This window comes from Gouania willdenowi, chromosome 12 (genome assembly GCF_900634775.1).
Source record: "Gouania willdenowi chromosome 12, fGouWil2.1, whole genome shotgun sequence".
In the NCBI taxonomy this organism is placed as follows: domain Eukaryota; kingdom Metazoa; phylum Chordata; class Actinopteri; order Blenniiformes; family Gobiesocidae; genus Gouania; species Gouania willdenowi.
In genome coordinates this window covers 19,613,954-19,637,966 of record NC_041055.1, presented here as the reverse complement: position 1 = coordinate 19,637,966, position 24,013 = coordinate 19,613,954, and the positions used below count along the sequence as shown (strand labels likewise).

The 24,013-nt window shown below is 37.6% G+C and overlaps 1 protein-coding gene across 1 annotated transcript; it reads left to right on the top strand.

The window, feature by feature from the left end:
* Nucleotides 1-20: 20 nt before the first annotated feature.
* Nucleotides 21-24,006, top strand: mrrf (mitochondrial ribosome recycling factor). Its single transcript, XM_028463560.1, has 7 exons — nt 21-155; nt 4,058-4,240; nt 4,331-4,483; nt 12,314-12,432; nt 18,745-18,836; nt 21,616-21,775; nt 23,288-24,006. Coding segments are annotated over exons 1-7 (786 nt in total). The 5' UTR covers nt 21-154; the 3' UTR covers nt 23,366-24,006.
* Nucleotides 24,007-24,013: the final 7 nt, after the last annotated feature.

Below are 24,013 nucleotides of genomic sequence, written 5' to 3'. Positions count from 1 at the left end.
CTTTGTCTGCCTGGTTCGTAGCTCCACTCACTCGGTGCAGCCCGGTTTGATTTCGAAGCACTTAATGGACCAAAAAACCCCGACGCTTATTTATGACGACTGAACACTTCACGTCTTTCTTGGTTGCTTGCATGCTGCAGTAATTACAACTGGAAGTAAGTACATATTTTAAGACTTTAGCAGCTGAGTGAATGCATTTCCTGATTCAGACCTATATTTGAACGTGTACTGACTCGGTTATCGTTTGTTCTGGCTTAAGAAAGGACAGTTCTTTATGCTTACATGATCACAGCGACCTTCACGCCTCATGTACAGCATAGGCTCGACATGTGGATATTAATTTAAAGTAGAATAAATAACTGCTCTGTCCTATGTCCATTTATACCTAATATTCGAGTAAGAACCAGGCTTTTTAATTATTCATGTGTGAATCCTTTACTAGTGTTTCTTTTCACCTTTTGTTTTCATTTATTTTATTCATTATGAAATACTTTCATCATGATTATGAATAATTTTATTCATAATCATTATGAAGTATTTCTGATTGTGATTGGATACTATATTACTTCGCAGTAAATGTGTCAACAAATGCATTATTTTAGTTTTATTTACAACCATCAAGATATTATTTTTATTTATTACTTTTGTTTTTATTAACCATTAATGCCAGTAATAATTGCATTATTTGATATACACCTCTTTGTTAAGAGAAAACACTTTAAAAAAAAAAATAAAATAGTTTAGTCTTTCCTCATTCATTGGTCTTGTTGCTGTCTACACGATTTCTTTTTAGCATTTAAATAAAGTTTCATAGTTAATCCACATAACATGATATTAGAAGATAATGAGCATACCATAAAAGTAATGAATAAAGTTGATCTGATACTTATTTGTAGTGCGGAATGTTAGAAAAGGCTTGATCTACTAATATTACTCAGAATAATGGTCTGTAACCGTAGGTATAAGGAAAAACTGACCCATTTATTAATAACCAATGGGTGACATAGATTTTTTTTTTACCCTTTTTTTTTACCCTAAATACTGTATATGAATATTTTACAATAAAATAAACAAGATGAGGGAAGATCCTGAAAAATACCCTTAATAAATTTTTTAAAAACAATATATTTTATTGAGCATTTCAGATACAGGGCGATATATTCCAATGCTGATATCGGACCGATATTTGATATCAATATCGGATCTGGACATCCTTAGTCCTCAATGTAAATTAATTCATAAATATTGTATAATGAATCCTATTTCTACCATGGACATGGTTTGTAAATCGAAACTGTAATTTTAAAGTGAAATAAAATACATTAAAACAAATAAATCCATACAATAAACAGTATCCACACTGGTCCACCAAGTATCCTCTCGATGATAACGTGTGATTGAAACAAGCCCGAGCTCTTTTAAATAAGTAATACACATATTTTGTTTACTTGGTTTTTGGTAGATTTAAGGCGATAGAACATTATCAGTGTGTGTCTCTTGTTTTATTATGGTTTCCTATGTGTGGCTCATCTGTATAGTGATCATGGAGAGCGTTAGATCTCTCCAGCTGGAAGAAAGCAAAGTGTATGTGTGTAAAATCTCCAGGATATGAGGCCGCTACAGTATCCCAGTGAACACCTGTGCTTCACCTTCTCTGCTCCACTTCCTCTGTAAAGAGATCCGTCAGCATCCCACATGCCAGCCTATCAGTTCTGCCACAGTGTGCCGTATCACATCATAGCATCAGGAAAGCCGTCGACCATGGACGCCTCCTACACTACAGGCTTTTTTTTTTTTTTTTTTTTATAAAAAGGAGACGTTGCTCCGTGTTCCAGTCTAACTGTTGCATCTCTAAAATGTTTGGACTTTACACCAATACTCCAGAGCTCAGGACTTAATGTGTTAAGAAAACCACTGCGGTTCCAGTGTCACAGCAAGATGATAATTTTCTATTCACAGGTGACAGGTATAAACACACACACGGCAGACAAAGAAAACCGCAACCACTTCACAGCCATTGACTGTGAAAGATTAAAGCGTGTGTTAGTGTCTGGCTGCGGCCTTAAATAGTTCTGGGTTTGTCCATGCTTGTGTGTGCATGATGAAAGACAGATTCATTCAAATTCAGAATGCCCCTGCAAAAAAAAAACAGCTTGTGCTGTAAGAGGCGTGGGTTTTGTGTGCATGGAGGAAAAGATAGTGTAAGTGTATGCACCTGATGGCCTGTAATGCTGTTTATCAATATGATCGCACGTAACTCGGCTACTATACAAGGTCAAAGGTAAAGAGAACCGTCTGTTTACAATTTTTCCCTTGCCTCGCATGTAATGTATGATATTAAAACTCTGTGATAGTCTATCGGACTGACAAGTTTAACATTAAAAGTGATTTGTTAAGACATGCCTTCATCTTTACACAATGATCCTTAATGTTGTTCTGCTGTATTTGCATTAATAGTGTTTGTAGTAATTGCTATGATGCACCTGAGATGGAACAAGAAGTCAGTGATGGTGTAATAAGGTTGAAAAAGATGTCAGCCTACCTCCTGGTGGCTGATTAGAGCATTACATAATGCTGACAAACGTTACCCACAATGCATTCACTAGGGATACACCGAAATGAGAACTCTTGGCCAAAACCAAAGAAATTAGTATGCAAATTATTAGGATCATTACATTTATGGCTCTGAATGTGTACTAACCTCACGAGAATTAAAACATTGCAATTGTATAACTTATTATGAATGCTTCAAAGAATAAATCAATGAAAAATATGAAAACATTCAATTAGCGCTGACATTACAACATTGTACAATATTAAATGAAGAAAAACTGAAATGTTTAAGTTGACCCCACTCATACATTAAATCATATTGTACAGACCTATAACAGACTGGGTTGCTGGAAGAGAGTCAAATTAAATATGTTCTCAGTAAAACACAAAGTGCATTGAAATTCTTGATGAAAATCAGCTTCTCTGTGTTTATTATCCAAGCATGTTTTTGGAAACGCACACAGACGCAAGACGCACAACGCTCTGTGTGCTTCGATTGCGACGTGGAGCATTTCTTGTGCACGTTGGTTTAATCTCATCCAAGTAATGATCCTCATAACGCGGACCAAGTACAGTCATGATGAAGATCAGAGGATTGCTGTGAAATGTGCGCTGACAGACTCCGAAACCCGATAAATGCTGCTGATGTGCAGCCATGCGTCATGCTGCCGTGTGGGGGTCCGTGTTAACGGAGGGTGACACGTAACTACAGCATCGACTTGACACAGAAACATAAATCACACTTACGTGTTCCGTCTCAACCATTGCTTTTTTGATGCTTTATTATCCCCCGCCACAAATTGTGGAAGGGGGATATAGGTTTGAGCTCCGTCCGTCCGAGTTAAAGGGGACAGTTTTTCTCAGAAACTGTTTAAGATAGGATAACCAAATTCAGTGTGTGGCTTCAGGGTATCAATACTTTGATGCAGTTCGAAAATGAGAAGCGCGCAATAATTTTTTCCGGAGTTATTGCCCTTGTTCCATATTTTTTACTCTGTTAGAGGTACCTTCAAAGGGGACAGCTTTTCTTAGAAACTGTTTAAGATAGTGTAACCAAATTTAGTGTGTGGCTTCATAGTATCAATACCTTGATGGAGTTCGAAAATGAGAAGTGAGCAATTATTTTTTTCCGGCGTTATTGCCCTGGAACCAATTTGGCGGGGGATGTTGATGCCTGTCTTCTTGCTTCTCGGATATTTTTTAAATACAGCCGTTGAAATACAAGTTGGTCCGTTTCCAGACAGCAGCCGCTGTGTTTGCTCACATCATCACAACATCCTGTTTTGGTGAGAAAAGTGTTTTGGCTGAAAGCCAAAAATGCTCTTTTGGGCCATTTTTGGTGGCCGTAATTTTGGTGCATCACTAGTTTTCACTTGAACTTTGACTCAACTTTAATCTAAAGCTGATCAGGTGATGATGCTAATGAAAACTTAATATTATCGATGTCCCATTTCTTGTTATTTCCAGTGCTGACGCCTACTTTTCCTTTGACATCTTTCCACAGTGATGGCTTTGTATCATCTGGGCCTGCTGCGACCTCTGCTATTCCAGTCCTTGGTGAAACATATCAGGCCTCCTCTGGCGACCTCCACCATAAACTCTCAGCTGCTTCTTCACCCAAACAACATTAGCTACCCTCATGCTGCCGTGTGCACCACCAGGCTCTACGCCACCAAGAAGGCAAAAGGTCAGACAACAAGGCTCATGTAGTGTTTTTCATCTTGAACGAAAATCTCTGATTAACGTTTTTCTTCTCTGCTCCCAATCGTCCCTCAAGCCAAAGCAAAAGGTCAGTCAGCAAAGGTGAATATTAATTCATCTCTTGTGGAGGACATCATCAGTCTGGATGAGGTGAAGGGGGAGATGACTGCTGTTGTCAGTGCGCTCAAAGACGAATTCACGCGCAGCCTCAGTATCAGAACATCAGCAGGTACTACAAAGCCTTCATTTGTTCCTCTTTTCTTCTTATTTTCCTCTGTTTTTTTTTTCCTTCTTCTAAGAATATGGAGACATTGAGGAAAATATTACCCTGTTTTAAAGGCTACAATAAAGCCTTTCAGAGGCAGAGTTTCACAGATGTAAACATGAGCAGAGGTTAACTAATCTGCCACATAGTATTTAAAAAATTGTAAAACAATTAAAAAAATATATTCCTTAAAATTTATAAATCTAAAAGTCCCAGCATCCATAACTGCGATTATCAAAAGATTAATTCAGAAGACATTCTTGTGTGCAATGTAATCAAAAGGAACCGGAGTACACATGATGAAGTAAGTTGTAAAGCCGTTCTTGCCTTTTATTTTTTAAAAGTAAAGATATATCAATGTATTGTTTGATTAATGAATACATAGTTAAATGAAACGTTGATATATCTTAAAGGTAGGGTAGGCGATTTTCTCCAGATACACTTTTTAAGTTTTTGGTTAAATTTTTCTTTCTGTCTTGATGAAATTAAGATTCAATGTGCTCTGAAAAAACAACAAAGAAAATCTGTCATCTGTAGCAACTGTAAACCTGTAAAAACTTCGACCAATGAAAAAAGACGGTTCGCTGAATGAGACGACAAAGTTTCTACACGACACACGCGACGAGCTAAGGTCTGCTTCTGGAGCAGCGGTGCTCGTGCATGTGAGTAAGATGGAGCACATAGGGGAGGGGGGCAAAAGTGGGGAAGCTACATTCAAAATCGTGCTAGCTTTGGAAAATCACCTACCCTACCTTTGATCTTTAAAATAGATAGAAAATAACAGCTTTCAACTTACTCTCGTATACGAAGCAGCACATATGAATGACGTCATGTGTATTTCCGGTTTCTTCAAAATATGCCGTGTCGTGTCATGCCGTTGAGTCTGATGACTTTTATTTTGAAGCCTGAGGCCGTGTCATTTGACAGCGTTTGGTTTGACAAAAGACAAAAGTTTTCCTGATAACTGATACCTCACTCTGAGACCTGAGGATGCCCTAAAATGTACACCGTACAAAGGTCAGTTAAACTACCTCACACTCATGCAGACTGAAGGAGAAGATGCAAACCTGGAATCAAAAGCTGTGAACCACCATAAAGACCTCACGGTTTAATTTAGATCCCTTTGGTTTTTTTGTTAATAAAGGACAATTAATCCTACACAGTTTTTTTTTAATTCACTGACTTCAGATGTTGACGTGCAGTTATTATTTTATCTTCAATTCAAATACTAAAGTAACCAAAACTACTAGAGTCTGAATAGTCCATGAAGTGCACATTACTTTAATGTAGCTGTCGTGTCTCAGGTCCTTTTGTAAACTTTCCCTGAACTGCACATCATAGATGTTACATGAGCATGAAAGTGCATCTCCTCCTTCTAATCCGTGTATCCCAGAGGCTAATCCTGAGGTGAGCTACATGTGATGTCCCCTCGACCTCAGTTTCCCCAACTACATCCAGGTCGTGACCTCGTGTCCCAGGCTTCTAACAAATTAGTGTCCGACTGGGGAAGTCGGAGGTGGGGAGTGTAATGGACGCTCCCGTGGGACGAGGCAGCTGCATTGAGCAGAAAAAGTCTGCATTTCATACCTTGTTGGTCTTTAACATAAGTAGGGCACTTTCACTTTCTCCATATACATTTTATTACTAGTGAAAACCTTGTAATGGAACCAGAGATATCATTAGTACCGTCCCTCATTACATCTCTGGTGAACTGGTTTGCAGACTGCTTTTGTGGGTTTTGTCTTTCACCTCTCCTCATGAATTCATGTCAAAACCAAAAAAAAACAAAAACCTTTTCTCATTAACCCACAGGGAAACATTTATTTTCTCATCTCAATATATCCCTTCATCACATCTTCAATAGCCCACTCTATGTCCTTATTTCCATGTCTTTCCATCCGCTGCGTCATCCTTTCGTCTTCTCCTTCCATCAGTCGATCCCTGGCCGCTGCGTTCATCCCTTCCTCCTCTGTCCAGCTGCACAGTAATCCACGGAGGCAGCAGGACTTAGAGCTGACAGCACAAAGCAGAGATGAGATGACGGAATGAAATGACGTCAGCTGTCCGAGTGTGTATGTGTTTGTTTCAATGAAAGCGGGCGTGCTTGTTCCACAAAGCTCTCATCTCATCTCGTCTCATCTGGCTCTCATTAGACACAGGAGAGTGCGTTTGTGGCTTGGTCTGCGTTTAAGGTGCGTTTCCATGAACGTTCGCTAACGTGAGGTCGAACGTTAACGCAGGAACGTTCAGTGTCACTGTCAAACTGGGTTGGGCAGTCATTTACATTTTTCAGGTGCAATTACGTTTTCAATTGCCTATGTTCAAATTCAATTCAATTACAGTGACCAGCATTTTTCCCAAATTACAATCTTTTTTTATTCTCAGAAAACCAATTACAATTACCAAAGTTCAATTACATGAAGATTAGAAATACATAACCTAATACAAGGTAGCTTTTAGCTTTCTATTAGCATCTCTCATGATAGCGGGTCCTAAATCAGCTGTAAAATACACTAAAAACAAATATCTAACATCTAATTTCTTTCCTATTTATTGGTTATCTCGTTAGGCTTCCTAATCAATGAAAATGTATGTTTTAATATTTTAGATGTGGACGTCTCAGCCTTTTTTGTGTGTCAGTATATCCCTAGATTTCAGTTTTTGTAAATGGTAAAATGTGGGAAAGCTTGATATGAAACATATTTTAGTTATTGTTAACTACATATGTGTAGAACTGCATGGTTTCCCAGTTTTGTGTTAAATCATAATTGACAATGTCAATTACATTCACAAAGTAAATTATCTCAACTCAATTACAATTTAATTACAATTATATATTATATATATATATATATATATATATATATATATATATATAAAATTACAATTATAATCATGCCATAAATTTTTATTTTTTTTGACTAAGCAACAAACTCTTGTAGAGACAGTCAAACATTTTAAATTATGTCCGTGCAGCTGTATTTAACAGTTTTTAAAATTTGTATCCTTTTATTCAGCTTCCCTGTCCGCCTGCACACTAAACCCCAGGAACTGACGTGTAGTGGTGCGGCTTCCTGAGCCATCTGGTAACCCGGCTTTACCCAGAGAATGTGTCAGTTTCAGTCCAGGAAGTTGGCACAATGCATGCTTCACGCCTTAAAAATAAACATGTTCTAGTGGAAAATCCAGTGAAAAGAAAAAAGTGAATCCTAAGCTCTTAAACTTTTCAATGGCAGGACAACACAGCTCAGTGGTTCGGGACTGCTAAAATAAAAAAATAAAAGAGTGCTATTGTGGTAGATTCGGTTTGAAAAAACGAAGATTAATTTCTTCATTCATCAATACCACACGTGTCAAACTCAAGGCCCGGGGGTCAAATCTGGCCCTCTATTTAGTAATTTGTCTAAATTACTAAATAAACCAGGTGTAGATATCTCAGCCCTAATAAAGACACAAATTCAATGAAACTCCACAATATTTGGAGGATCATATATTTTTCCCCTGCTTTTTTCACATGACTGCAGTCATTTTAAATCTGAAATTAGTTCACATAATTTCCCTGAAATTAAAAAATAAAATTGGTCACAAAATCAATGAAATTTAAAACAGAAAATCTTGCAGGGACCAATATCTGTCACTTTATTGAGTTACATACTTCATGTATTATTTATACGTCGCGTAAAGTGAAAACTTGGGGGCAGTAATGTTCAAATTGCTCATTTTCCCCCCTAATTCTTGTGACCCACTTAAGATTAAACTGCTTTTTATTTGGCCCCTGAGCTAAAATCTCATCCCATATCAGGTAGGGCCCCGTGAGAGATTCACTCCTCTCTGTTCAATGAATAAACGAGCATCCATTTTACGTTGTAGAGGAAACCCAAGTACCTGATGATGATGATACACAAAATATCTGAGGAGAACATGCACACTCTGGATCTACCAGGGATCAAATCTATCCAAACGTCCTGGGAGAAAGCAAAGATCCTAAATTTTAACCAAAACTACAGGGTAAATAACTTTAATGGAGGACAATTGATATTAATGATCAATGACTATTTGAATCAAAAACAATGATGTCCAGTTGAAAAACTATAATAACATATGTTGATGATTAAAAATGCACTGAGGAAATAGGGTGACGTTAAAGCCTTGTGTAGCTTTAAACTAGTTTTTTTCATCCAAAAGATGCAGACAATTTTTAAATGTTTTTTTCATAAGGTTAGTGACTAATTACTGTGTTGTTGTTTTTTTTTTTTTTAATATATTTAAGCTTTTTAAACTTCTCAATAATCTATAAAGTTATTGTTTTAGGTTGTATCAAACTCATGTATGCTTATGTCAGTCGTGCATGTATTAAATGCACTGAAGTCATCCTGTTCTGTAGGATGCCTGGTGATAATCACTCATCGCAGTCAGGAGAGTTGAAGCAGGAAATTATTCAGTATATAATCTCTAATAGCATTTTTTTGCTATTTATTTCTGGCTAAATTTCAAGTTTAATAATAATAAGATGGTGTTTTTGGCCACGTTGTTGTTATTTTCCCTGATCCCATAGTTTAAGGCCAATGAGGATGCTCAAACAGAATAAAAGGCTTTTTAAATGATTATTTCTGAAACTAAATTTTCAACTTTCTCCGTCTGAGCTTACATTTTATTCTGAAACAGATCACAGACTAGTGCATCCTATTTTATACTTTATTTATATTCCTCTACATCCTTGTCAATGTGCCCACTTCTTCCCATCTATCACTGTAGCCTAAGGAATGGCTGTCTATCTGTCTGCCCTGGTAAACTACTTACAGATGTGACTGTGCTCGTTGTCGTGGCACAGATAACAAAGGCGGACAGGTAGAAGAATCTTTGGGTAAAGAGGTCATCGCCTGACTGGATGTTCTTGATTTAGGATGTTATTCCATCACATTTACCATCAACTTTTCTAGCTTTGTTTCTGATTGTATTTCATCACCTCCTTCATCATCAGCTCAGCCCCCACTGGATCAACAGGCAGGGAGTGATGTAAGGCAGAGTAGGAGGAGCAGGAAACCACTGCATCTGAGGTTAGCCAGATGGAGAAGGAGAGACGGCTGGACGGATAGAGCCGCTACACAGATGATCAGGATAGAAGTCGCTTTGTCAGGGAATGTATTGTACCTGTAAGCTGAAATACTACGGCCTAATGGTATAGTTTAGAGTTAATAGCAAGAAAATAATAGACATATTTTATTTAATATATAAATTACAGCAATATCTGATGCATTTGAGCAACGGAAGACGCAAATATTCTACCTTGCCACCGCTACTCTTTAAAAAAACTATAATTTTACATTTTATTTTAATCTATGTATGTGTTATATTACGTCTATATATTTGTTCATTTAAAAAAGGAAAATTGCATTGTTGCAACTTTGCCCAGACGGAGTAGTCGACACCAGTGTTTCCCAACTTTTTTGTCTCATGTACCCCCCGAGGCCTCTCTTCAGATTAGGAGAACTCCAATTTAGTAACCTTTGTTGTTTTATTTACATGTTGTTAATAGCTTGAAAATGTCAACCTGTACTTTTAACGCACACTAAATATCAATTTTGTGCTTTACAATTATTGTATAGCAGAGAACATAATTACCTCAATTTTTTAGTAACGTGCAAGTAGGATATTAAGTCCACAATATTGTTTATTGTCAACAGGTGGAAAAGCTGTTGGATGAGCATGTACAGTGTCTGAAATAGGCTTAAATATGACTCGGCATGTTGGAAATAGATTCATCAATGTTTCCAAGTACCCCCTACAATGTGTTCAAGTACCCCCAGGGGTACACGTACCCCTGGATGGGAACCACTGGCCTACACTTTAACAGCAACTTTACTCATGGATTCCTTACGGTTTTAATAGGTTCACAATAAGTACAGAAAGTGCATGGAGAGGACGCACAATGGGTTGATATAGGAAACAAAATAATCTTTCTTTTTTTTATGGAAAAAACGGATGCAATGCAAAAGGAGACTAAATATTTCTAGAAACTATTAGGGCTGTCCCAATATTGATATTGGATATCTTTCCGATATCAGCCAGAAAATGAATATCGGACTGCATCTAAAATCACCGATATATATTATGTTACATTTATTCAATTGTAGAATACTGTATATATTATGTTGAAGGTTAAAATGTATGTAACCAATTGGTTAATAATAAATGGATCAGTTTTTCTCATACTTACTGTTGCTGACTATTGTTCTCTGAGTAACATCACTTGATCAAGACTTTTCTAACATTCCACACAACAAAATAAGTAATAAAAGTATGTATGATTCGTGCTGATATCGTATCGATATCGGTACTGACCAATACTCAAGGCTGCAATATCGGTATTGTATCTGAAGTGAAAAAGTTGTATCGGGACATCCCTAGAAACTATCATATTGTTGTGCACCTTGGATTTTAATTCAAGGGGCACATAGGACAGGTGCATCACACAACTGACTATAACGCAGGTCATGTTGTATATTTGTTGTTGTTCAAACTCACACACACACACACACACACACACACACACACAGGGCGATTCATTATTTATTATTAATTAATTATTCTGTAATTGTATCCATTGGGTTCTTTCAGCATCCAACTGCTGCAGCCACATACAGTCACTTCATAAGGACATTGCTCAATAGGGGTGTGATGATCCAATATTGATAACGGAAATCGGTATCAATATCAGCCAAAATAATGTGATCAGATTACGTCAGCCTGCATCTAAAATGTCTGATAAAAGCACTAGCAGCTGACACAACTAATATCTGACAGTAAAAATAACTTAAAGTGAATCTAAATCGTTATGGTTTTTTTGGTTTTTTTTCCCAGTTTTCTAACTTGTTTTTTATTTAATGTATCCTATTGTAGAATTTTCTTAGGATTAAGTTAAATTAGTGGTTATATTGCACTTTGAAATGGATCCATCTTTATTTATTCTATTAAATTGTAGATTAATGAAAAAAAATGGGTCAGTTTTTCTCATACCATTGTAATTTCACTTGATCAAGCCTTTTCCAACATTCCACTCTACAAAATACGTAACAATAGTATGTATGATCCCTGCTGATATCGTATCTGATAGATATCGGTATCAATACTCAAGGCTGAAATATTGGTACCGTATCGAAACTTAACAGGAACTACATACAGGAACTGTCCAATCACAATCAAGCAGCAATGACTTAAAATGGCTGCCGCCTAATATTAGACTAAATATTTCAAACGTTTTTTGAACGACATTAAATCTGCCTAAAAGAAACTTGGTTTTAAATACTCAAGTCTTGTGTTCTAGCTCATCTATACTCATGTCTACTTCTAAAGTTGTCCCAACATTGGATATTTTTTTTTAACATGATATTTTTCCTTTGCAGCATTTGTCTACCGTAATTCATATTTTCTTGTGTGATTACCAATATCAAATAAAACGTGTAAAAGATGGTATTTTATTAGCAATCATTTTGTTCAAGTTAGTTTGTTGATAAATACATGACTATCATCACAAGTTGCAACAACAATTAAAGCCTGAAAATACTGAAGTGAACTTATATAGGCTGTAATACAATAAAAGTGTGCATTTTGTGTTTGCTGCTGTTAAACAATGCAAGTTAAATTATGAGCATTCTGGTTTCCGTGTGATCCTTTCACGCATAAATCAGAGTGTCTGGCTTGCAAATGTCAAGATGAGGAACGTGTCTTAATTTTCTGTCCGTAGATTAATCAAAGTACGGTAATTAAACGTATCCATTGGTCTTTGTTTTTTAGGAGCTCTGGATCACGTTGTCGTAACGACTCCAGATGGGAAGTTCCCACTCAATCAGCTGGGTCAGATCTCCATGAAGTCACCTATGCTCATTATGGTCAACATGACCAGCTTCCCTGAAGTAAGACAATCATCCCTCTACGTCCGTACACTACTGCACACACGAGTTAAGTTTCTTCCGACCCGTGTGTGTATTTGCCTCAAAAAGCCATGCGTGCAGTAACTAAGCTTTGTAAAAATAATCCAAAGCACAAACAGATAGATGGTGCTCACAGAGGGAAAAGTGAGCCAGTCCAGAACTCAAACCTCACATCCCTCCCAGTAAATGAAATCGGACCCGGCTCTGTATCTAGCAGCTATACTCTCATGCTAATTGATGGATCACTCTGGAAGCCCTTTGTTCTTAAGGTGAAAGATAGTAACTAAAGTCTGCATGTGTGTGTGTGTGTGTGCACTGTGCACGGTTCTGTCTATGGTTGAGTTGTCACAGGATAGGAAATGACATCACTTTACCCTCAGGTTAGGAAGGCATGCATTATTTTTCTTAGGTTTTTTTTTTTTTTTTTTTTTGCCTTCTTTTTCTTTTCTTCTTTCTCATTTCCTCTGAGAAAGTCAGTCCATAGGGTCATCTCACATTTGTAGATGCAGACTTTATGGTGGTCTGGAAAATCCTAATGTGAGAGCTGTGCTTTATTTCAACACAAGGGTCTGCAATATCTGAGACTGAGTCAAACTAGTTCACATAATACCAGTCAGTCAATCACTTATAAGCTACAATTTGTCAACCCCTCATTATAAACTGTGTACCCTTCATTTTTTGGTTATTCCGTTTAAAACCAAATCAAAATAACAAATGAATCAAAATACAGAAGCATCAAAAACCTGATAAGCAGCGTTTTTATCTTTTAAGATTAAATCTTGTTCCGTTTGTGTGATATTTGGATATTTACGGGAAACGACGACGATAGCTTCATGTTTTAATCTCACCACACAGACGGACTTTTACTCCTGGACAAAATAGGAGCAAAGCACAAGTGACATTACTGATGAACTGGTGAATTGAGATGTTATTAATAAAACAAAAAATGGATGTTACAGAAAGCATGCACACAATATGTGATTAAAGAAACCAGAGGTGGTGTAATGAATCTACTGGTGCTCCTCGTTTCTTGTGATCAACTGCCGTTTGTGTATACAGCTGCTGTTAATGGCTCGCGGTCTTATAACGTGCAAAATAATTTTTTTTTACTGCCCTCAAAAAAGCTGTGTAATTGTTTCTGCAATGGTAGAAGTTCTAACATCTATTGTTCCTCACACTAGGCTCACAGTCGATAGTCAAGCTGAGTCATCAGTTTATTTGGATACTATTTGGACCGTAAAACATTGTTCGGTAAAATTGTCAAAATATTCACAGATTCGTACTTCCAGCGTCAATAAATCTTTAACGGAAAGTCATCGACAGACAAATTACACCTCTTTGCCATCAGCGAGAGGTGGACAACATGCTACAAGATCATTTCATCAAACGCCGCAGAGTAATAGTCCACCTCGTATGTGTGTCCCCTCTGTGTGGTGAGCTTAAAACATGAAGCTCTCGTCCATAGTTTCCCCGTAAATATCCAAATATCACACAAACAACAAGATTTAGTTTTAAAACAGAAAAACGCTGCTTGTCTGTTTTTTTTAATTATTTTTCTGTGTTTCTGCTTTGGTTTTAAGTCAGTAAAACAAAATAACCACACCATTTATTTGTTATTTTGATTTGGTTTTAAAACGGAATAACCAAAGAACGAAGGGTACACGGATTAATTATAATGGCACATTGTAGTGAGTGGCATCAACGGACATTGTTTTCCTCCATTAGAAGTCACAAAGTAGGGGCACTTTGAGGAAGACGGGGATGGTCCAACCATCGTTTAATGTGCAGCTCTTCTGTGTTGTTCCTAATATGGTGTAGTTGATGTCAATCAAAAATGATCCAGGAAAAGGAAGAGTAGTGATGAAATAGCAAAATCAAATTGTGTGATCGAGGTCCATGTGTGCCTTAATTCCCCACATCTCAATCCAATCAGGGATCTTAACCCATTCCAATAAGAAATCACAGGGTACCCCTGGATCGGGGGTGGAGGGTAGGCGTGTGCATTGTTATGAATCTGACGATACGATACAATTCACGATTTACGTGCCGCAATACGATATAGTCAGATACTAAACAATGTCTCTTAAATCTTTGGAAATACTTGTCTTTTCAGAATATGAACCAAGACACTAATGAGAAACAATAACATGCCAGGAAAAGTTGACACAAGTAAGAATTTTTAGCTTAACATTCTGAATGTCAGCGTTTCATTCACCAACGAAGCAGAAAGTGCTTCGTTGGCAATTAAAAAACGATTATATTTTCATAGATTCGTTTCTGTGTTGTCCAAACAACATGCTGATTGGATAATTGATGAATATCGCAGATATATGTGCTCAGAAGTCTTCAATCATCTTCCGTTATTGCTTTATACAAATGGAGGTTGTATAGCTGCCCCTCGGTTTCAACAGATAGACTGATTTGAAGTCCTTTTATTTTTGTAATTACATTTTTTTTTATTGGGAACAGATACAAATATAACATTACATCTTACAGTTCCAAGTTTTTAAAAATGTACATACAGTATAAACAAACCAACATATGTGCATACATAGTTGTATAATAACAAAGTAAATAAACGAACACAAAATACAGATCCAGTCATCAATAGATTTTAAGTACTTTTAATCATCTCTGAGCTCCGTCATGGACCTACAATGAAACTCGCTCCATCAACCAAGGGCCGCTCATTGTTGTGGCTGGAGTTTATCCCGCAACCAGCATTTGAAGCTCAAACATGCATCATTCTGTGCTGCATACTCTCCTTGTGTAGCAACACGTTTTAAATCATATAAAGCATGTGTGAAGTCAAACAAGAAACTCCATCCGGAACTATATTATATGATAACTAAAACAATCAATATGAAGAAGAAGAAAAAAACAAAACAAACGTTGATAGGCCAAGGGTAAAAGGCCTTTTGTTACTCACTGTAACATTATGGAATGCGTTGAACTGCAATAGATTCACTTGTGCAATTCTAAGTTTAATAAAAAAAATACTTTAAATTTACATATAATAAAGGCCAGAGTTAAAGGCCGTCTGCAATTTTCTTTCTTATAAATTTTGCACATCTTCATGCAAATCCCAGCACGTATCGACGCCTCCACTCTGGAAATCCAGCTAAAATAATTGGTTCCCTTGTGAGTCCTCCCAGAAACTTTAAGGTTAGACCACACACAATGACAGTGGCATGCACACACACACACATGCACATGCACACACTACCCTGTAACGTCCTGCATTATCCATGTCACACTCACTTAATTGGTTTATAATGAGCCCTATCCATTACCAGGAGCTGCAGAAACACCATTGTTTTCTATTCATTGATTAAGATCAGCCTATGAAGACACAGTGGACTCCAGCAGCATGCTTCCATCCAGGAGCATTTTTCTGTGTGTGTGTATTTGTGTTTAAGCACCGTGTTCATTACGTGTCTCGTGGAACTCTTTCCGCGCATTCTTCTCCATCCGCTGGTCTATTTGCTTTGAAGCAGGCCTTGAGTGTTTGATGTCGGACTTCGGTGTAATTTTTCTTCCTCTCCAACATATTAACCAGAACCCGGCCTGCACCGTTCCTCTGAAATTCTTGCTGTTTTTCCCGAGTGGTCAGCACAGAGAGGAAACCGTGATGAATTTGATGCTGACAACAATCAAACATGAGTATAGGATGAATCTATCACCCAACACTCAAAGAAAGTAACCAGGCACGCTTTCCGGATGGTTTTTAACAAGGGAAAAAGAAACCGCATGAATTAAATTAATGCACACAAATAAATTCCTTTAATCTCGCTCCCATTTCTTTTCCCCCGTGAATGAAGCCAGAAAGAGCTGTCGAGAAAGTGGAGCTGTGGAGAAAATAAAGAGGAAATGATGAAGACTTTTGTTTTGTTTTTTTTGGTGCTTTGTACATTTTCACATTTTGATAAACTCACCTGCTCCTTTTCATGTGGATGTTTTAGTTTTAAGCAAATCTGTTTTGAACTATTCAAACATTTGAAGATTTGCTTCACTTGTCATATAATGTATGGAATTACGTTCCCATCTTTTTAGAAAGACATCAAACCTTTTCCGTATGCTTCCACTTTTTCAATTCTGATACCTACAATAAATAAATACATAAGAATATTCTCCATTTGATTAAAATAAATACATAAATTAAAAAACCCTCGGAAATACCATCAGTAAATCCAATAATAACAAAATATTATAATTTTCAAGCGCAAAATAACCACTAGTTTACCTTAAACATAAGATATTATGAAGATCCTTCTAAAGTGCATATAATATCAGACCGATTTCAAACATCAACATAATATTGGATCAGGACACACCTACTTTTTGTTCAAAAATTAAGTAGATCATCCAAAACAAAGTAAGAACTGTCGTAGTCAGTGGGAGGAGACAAAGTAAAAACCCATGCAGGCACAGGGAGAACATGCAAACTCCACTCTCCAAAAACCCAGGTCTCCATTGCTACTTGAAGGAAGGAAGAAGGGCTAACAACCACACTTTAGTGCTCCCCTGTTGATATTCGTGATTTGTTTATTATTATTATTTTTTTCAAACCAGTGTTTAGTTTAAAACCCAACACGAGAAAATGTGCAAATCTGCACAGAAAGGAATAAAATCAGTTTTTAGAGATGTGAGGCATCGAATCTGAACATCGAAACAACGTCAAGCTGTTAAGTCCTGCACACTATCTGAAACTTTGAGTATTTGTACCAACTATCATCAAATGACACATAGATTAGTATTAATGTTAATAAAGGGTGTACGCACACTGCCAGGCCTAGTTTTGTTCACATTAAACTCTGTCATTGGGCCTCGTTGGCACACTTGGTCGGGACACGTGTGCACGTTTACGTGTACTCCATGAGCACATCCCTCCACAATAAATGTAGACTTTTGTAAATGCTGATTACTCTTAAAACGCATCCAAAAAGTGACACATACATATAAAATTCTAATGATTGCGTGCGTAGTATTTGAACCTAATGACTTGGATCGGGCCGTGCTGTGTTGAGGGTAATGTGACTACGGGCTGACTGTGGGAAAGGGGAGGAGCTTAGTCGTGCTTCAGCATTGCCAGTATGATTGTGCCGCTAAAAATGCTTACAGCGTTTTATAGTAAAAACATTAGCATTAATATATTTAACACATTTTTTTAGTTTAACGTAGTGAAAAAGAAAATATTCTGGTTTATCTTTCTATTACTTTTTGTTACAAACGACCATAAATTATAAAATATGTATGTATATGCACTGCATATGTTTGTATAGTATTCTTACATAATGACAAATCAAATGTGAAGTTTAAAATGTTATTATGTAAAGGAGGGGTAGGCACCGATTAGTTCCTTGAACTTCTGCCTACTCCTTTTGAGCACGTTCTCCTTTGAATACGTGTTATGTATTGTACATACAGTGTGTTTTTTATGTCGCTCGAATTAATAAATAAATAAACAAAACAAACAAACAAAAATAGTTCAGTGTTATGTGGCATAACCTGAACATCGTTCACATTACATGAGTGAAGCTTTTGTTTGTTTCTTCCCTCTTTTCATTTTGTATATTTCTTTAAAATTGCATGTATATAAAATCTAATTCATTATTACAATTTGTATTAGGTAGTTTGGCTTTTTTTTTTTGCACATTTTTGATAGATCAAGAAAATATCAACAACAGGTTTTATGATACGGAAATTCTTACTGTAGCTGTCTAGACATTGTTTTTTTGCTCCTAGCAGTAAAAAGAATTGAAAAGTTCCACACCCGCTGCTCTATATTTGACTAGTTGTTTATTATTATTGTGTACTGTAGACGTCCTATGTGCTTGCTATAGTTTAATTAAAATCTGACGGGGATTGTGTAAACAGAATTTGCGCTCGAGGATTATTATTATTGATTGAATTGGATGGTATTGGATTGAATAAATCTAGAATTGTAGCCCATCCAAAGTGTGTTGGTGCATGTGTGTGTGTGAGCTTGTGTGTGTCTTCATGTATCAAATACAAGCACAAGCAGACTCTCCTGTGAGGTCACTAGGGGTCATCGCCGTGCCCTGCAAACTCTCAGCCCCGTCCCACAGGGCTAAGAGCTGACAGTGGCCCGAGGCGTTTCCACGCTGCACAGGCTTTCCTTAGCACACACACACACACGCACACACACATCGCCCTAATCACTGCCAGCTGGATCTAAGCTGCTACCTGCAGTTAAAGTGCTGCCTTTTCATTTGCACCAGTGATTCACTCATCTGTGTGTGTGTGTGTGTGTGTGCGTGCATGTGCCTCCAGGCTACAACGGCGGCCGCCCGTGCCCTGAGAGAGAGCAGCATGAACTTAAACCCCGAGGTGGACGGAACGATCATCAAGGTGCCCGTTCCCAAGTGAGTGTGTGACTGACACACACACACACACACAAATCCTATTTTCCTTTTTCCTTAAAACCATCAGTGAAACGTTACCCTTTCTTCTTTCAAAAACACACTTAATGTGTCTACTTCATCTGAAGGCACCAAAACTAAACTGATTCAAATTCAACCCAAATACTAACATTTAGAGATCACCATAGATATCAATATATGTAATTGTGATCAAGGACTGAATAAAGTACTGCTTAAAGTCAATTTGTTTTAACTAGCTTAACAAACCAGTATGAATTTTGACAGAACGTTTTGGTTTAGTTTTAGTCATAGTCATAGTCTTTTGACTAAAATGCAACTTAATTTTAGTCAAAAAGTCTAAGATATCAAGATTTGAACCGTCTAAATCTGTTATAAATCAGATATAGTTGACTGAAAGATAAAGCATAAGAGTTAATGCATTTTCTTTAAAGATTTAATACCATTTATCTGCCTTTTATGGGATGGTATTAATGTTTGTAAATACACATTGACAGATTTGATGTGATCAATGAGTAAATCCACATGGGAAGTGTTATGTCCGCCAACACAACCAACTCACTTCCTATTTGATCACTTACCGGCTTCTCCCGCCTTCCGGGCCACCAAAGTAGTTTAGATTGGATACTTTCCAAAAAAAGAAATGTGTACCGTATTTTTCGGACTATAAGGAGCACCGGATTATAAGGCGCACTATCAATGAATGGGTCTGACTGGGTCTATTTTCATACATAAGGGGCACCGGACTATAAGGCGCGCCGGTTTGTTGTTGTTGTTGTTGTTGTTATTATTATTAAGACACATTAAGCGAAACAAAATAGTCTAAGTCAAACTTTATTCCACTCATTAACAATAACTCTCAATATTGTTCAGGTTTAACACATAAAATACAGAACACTTTTTCAGGTCAGTATGTTGAAGCACAGTACTGGTACATATCACTCCACGAGGTGCCTGACTACGGTAGCCCTAAAGTGCCAAAAATCCATCAAGCAGTGCAGCTTCATAGTTTACCAAAGTTGTACTAAAACATTTTGACATATTAATTTCATACATAAGATTGATTATAAGGCGCACTGTCGATTTTTGAGAAAATTAAAGGATTTTAAGTGCGCCTTATAGTCCGAAAAATACGGTATTCTTTTTTGTTTTTATTAGTTTAATGAAAATCTGAATATATTTTGATATAACTTTATTATTGTCTCTTTATTGTCACTACTAAAAATGCGAAAAAACTAAACAAAATTAACACTGCAACGAACGACTTTCTCCCCTGTTTGTTGACATTTTCTTGTCAATGAATAGAAACCATCAATGAGTAGAAAAACTCCACACCCCTAACTAAGTGTATGAAAAGATGTTTGGTACATATACACTTCCTTGCATCCTCGAGTCTATATACATCAGTGCCACCCTGTGTGTGCGTGCGTGCGTGCGCGTGTGTGTGTGTGAGAGCCGAGAGCAGCAGGTGTTTGTCTGGCGGAGGAGGGACACAAGAGTCAGACTGCTCTCCCCCTGCAATCAGCCTCGGCACGCTCCGAGCCCTCATTTGCATTTCCAAAGAGAAGGCGCTTGTTGATTGGCAGTGCAATTGGTAATTAGGCCGTATTGTTTGCAGTAAATAGACACTGCTCTTGGATTGTTTGCAAATAGTTCCAGAGGCAAAAAAAAAAAAAAAAAAACAAGGCGAAAAAAGTAAATTAAGGACAAAAAGGCAGCAGTGGAACTCTGAGTGATTAACAAATGCAAAGTGAATGCAAAGTTGTCAGGATGACTCAGAACTGAGTCTCAGAAAATTGATTGTTGCCGTGATCACCAAACCAACGTGTAGCCTGCCTTGCCTTTTTCACTGCAGATTTCATCCTTTTTCTGTTTGTTTTCTGTGCTATACAGGACTCATTTGTGACACTTTTTGATCTGAATTATTTAGTCAACTAATTTTTATTTATTTTTTGTTCTTCAAACAGGAATATTAATTATTGGCTGCAGGACTCAAGCTAAACTATTCCGTACCTTTATTTAGTCTCTTTTTTATTGTTGGTAAAATATTCTCCGTTATATTAAGGAAGTGATTTCTCACTCGTATCAATAAGATATTTAAGATTATCTACCTTTTCACAAACTGTCTTAACTGTTACATCCAAGAACTCTGTTGGAATAACTTTTTTTTTTAGACTTTCTCAACTCCGCTATTTTGGACAGTTTCATGTTCGTAACTTTGTGGGGGACAGTTGGTGAAGGCTCCATCCTTTTCCGTGACTATGTGGCTTAAGTTGATTAATTTGATCAACCAACAACGAGTCCAGAATTTTTTTTATTTTTTTAAGAATGGAGAATCGAGGCCTGGCCTTCACATTCAACCTCTTTTTTTCCATAATGGGTAAGTAAGGTTCATTATAACTAAAATGCACAAAAAAAATCAGTTTTCAGTTAAACAAAAGTAAGAAAAAAATGGGTTAAGTAAATTCCAAAAATAAACTTCCAAGTTCACGTCATCAAATTAAAAAAAGTGAATGTATACATATGAATTCTATCATACGTTTTAGAATGTGAAACAATCTATAAATGTAGTTATGTTTCTATTGTTCTGCATTCTGTTTAAATACATTTCATCTCTATTATGTCAATTCTAAAATAGCCACTTGGAAAGAAGGGGTAATCTTTCACACAGAACCACAATGGAAATCTTGTTCCTTTTTTCTCCTTCCCTATTTTCTGTAGTTCTCTGCACTGTTCATCAGATATTTCCTCTTTTTCCCTGCAGAGTGACACGGGAGCACAGGGAAAACTTGTCCAAGGTGGCCAAACAATTCAGTAACAAAGCAAAAGAGTCGCTGAGGAAAGTGCGCTCAAACGCCGTCACGCAGGCCAAGAAGGCCAAGGAAGGGCACTCAGAGGACACGATACGACTGGTCGAGAAACAGGTAGGAATCCTTTCAAACACACTCACACAAGAAAAGAAGAAGAGGGGATGAGAATACAAAATTAGAAAAGTTCTGATAGATTACAAATCTATTGAATCTGCCACCTTAAAGGTGCAGTCCGCAACTCTCAGATCCCTTTCTCCTCCTACCACCCCACTGCTCTCTTGCCCTGCCTCTAAACATTCCAAAGTCCGTCCCTCAGAGGAGCTAACAAGCTAACGTTAGCCCGACAGCAACATCGCAGTAATATAACATGCTCTGTTAAAAGCATATTACTGCAGCGCTTCTCTCTTTCAATGTGCCACACCTCAGCAGCAGCAGCAACAACACAGTGTCACTTACAGCAGCCCAGACGGAGGCTGCTGCGTGCACATGAACAACACATGCACTACAGAGTTCTAGTGTAACAATTACAAATCAGACATAATTAAATCAAGTGACAATTATTACCTTTCAAGCAGAAAAGTCACCAATTCTATCTTCTACTCCTCCAGATCATACTCTGTAAAAAAGACGGTGCTCTGGGAAAGGGGCGGGGCCTGTGAGCAACAGCTGTCAGACAGCCCATCAAACACAATCCTGGCTCTGATTGGTTCTTTTTGCTCGGTCGCGGTGCCTCTGGCAATCTGCCAAAGGCTGCAGGAGCAGCAGGGGGGAACTCAATGAGTCTGTTTTTTTCACAGAAACTACTAGTTTGATGTAAAGCTGTCCTTACATAGGGACAGCTTTAGCAAATATGACAAAAAGTCACTTTTATAAGAGTTGCAGACTGCACCTTTAACGTTAGTGTTCTCCATAAGCTGTAGAATCTAAAAGTCGTAATATAACTTTACCAACCAGAAGCCTCTAGATTTGTTTTTTTAGGTTGTGAGAAAAATTAATCCAAGTTACAAAGAATAATTATTCTATGACATTATCTATTAACATTATGTTTAACGAGAAGTCGGTGCTAAATGCTGGTGTCGTGCTAAAACTGCATTACAATAAACATCGTGCAATCATTTAGTTCAGTCTGAAAGGATCCCACACTTTTCAGTCGCTGTCTTTTTGATTTTCACCACTTTTTCCACTACACTGAGTGCCGTAACCATAGCAACGGTTCTTTAGTGCAATTAAGAGCAGCGGCGCTTGCGCTGGGTACAGAAATGTGACTCGGCCGCTCCAGCAACATAAATTAAACTTAGATAATTTGCATCGACACATTTTTTTAATCGGTTTTGTTGGTTATTGACATTTCATTTGGGCTCTAATTCATAACAGTGGATGTCGCCTATAATTTTAACATTTTCAAAGATGCACCAAGCCACAGATTAGACTTTCTGACAGGCTGAATTTGCCAAAAATGTTTGACACATGTGAACAGAACATAAAACAGCTTCAGTTCAACCTCTTGTCACACTGTAACCACATATGCTGCCTTCTTTTCTTTTCTTTTTTTTTTTCTTTCTTATTGATGATGGTTAAAAGTGTTCTCTTTAATATTTTGGCCCTCTTCTCCCTCTGCTCGCACAGATTCAGCAGATGGCGGACAGTGTTGCGGCAGACATCGACAAGCTGCTAGCAGCCAAGACCAAAGAGTTGTTGCAGTGATCAAAAGAAATGCGCACGGTCAACATGCTGAGAATAGACAGGGACTGGCTCGCATTAGGAGGTAGCTTTGGATTGCACTCAGAAACAAATTTCACTCTGTCGGACATTTCGGTTCATGACCACAACCTGGCAACAGTCTTCTCACTGCTGCCGTGTGATATCTGTCTTCATCTGTTCACGAGCATCAGCAGAACCCGACAGGAAAACGACAGCGACAGAGCGCCGTGCACCTCCCTCTATAGCCCTGTTACTCTTCCTGTCTTCAAACAAACAATACACCAGGGACGAATGGGCTTTTAATGGGATTTGTGGGCCGCCTCCTAATCAAACTGCGTGCCACAGGGCTGTCTGTTTATGAAACGCAAGCGCACCCTTCCGTATGTAAACTGGCTGTGGGTTTGTCTTGGTGGCGAGAGTTTGTTCCAGTGATGTACAAATGGGCCAAACAGATACAGTTAGCAAGTTGCCAGACATTTGTTTCACATCGTCTTTAAAAAAGAAAAAAAGTACTTCAGGGGGAAAAAACACTTTTAAACTGTGTCTATTTTGAGGATTGATAATATGGCTACTCTCCTTTAAACACAATGTAGTCAGGAAGGGAACAATATAAATGGTCTCCATTAAAGAAACATTGCTTTGTACTTTGTG

Bases quoted from the DNA above. Each gene is read 5' to 3' on its own strand.
- mrrf (XM_028463560.1), top strand. The intron at 4,484-12,313 runs GTACTACAAAGC...TTTGTTTTTTAG, and splicing joins CAGTATCAGAACATCAGCAG to GAGCTCTGGATCACGTTGTC. The intron at 18,837-21,615 runs GTGAGTGTGTGA...TTTTCCCTGCAG, and splicing joins ATCAAGGTGCCCGTTCCCAA to AGTGACACGGGAGCACAGGG.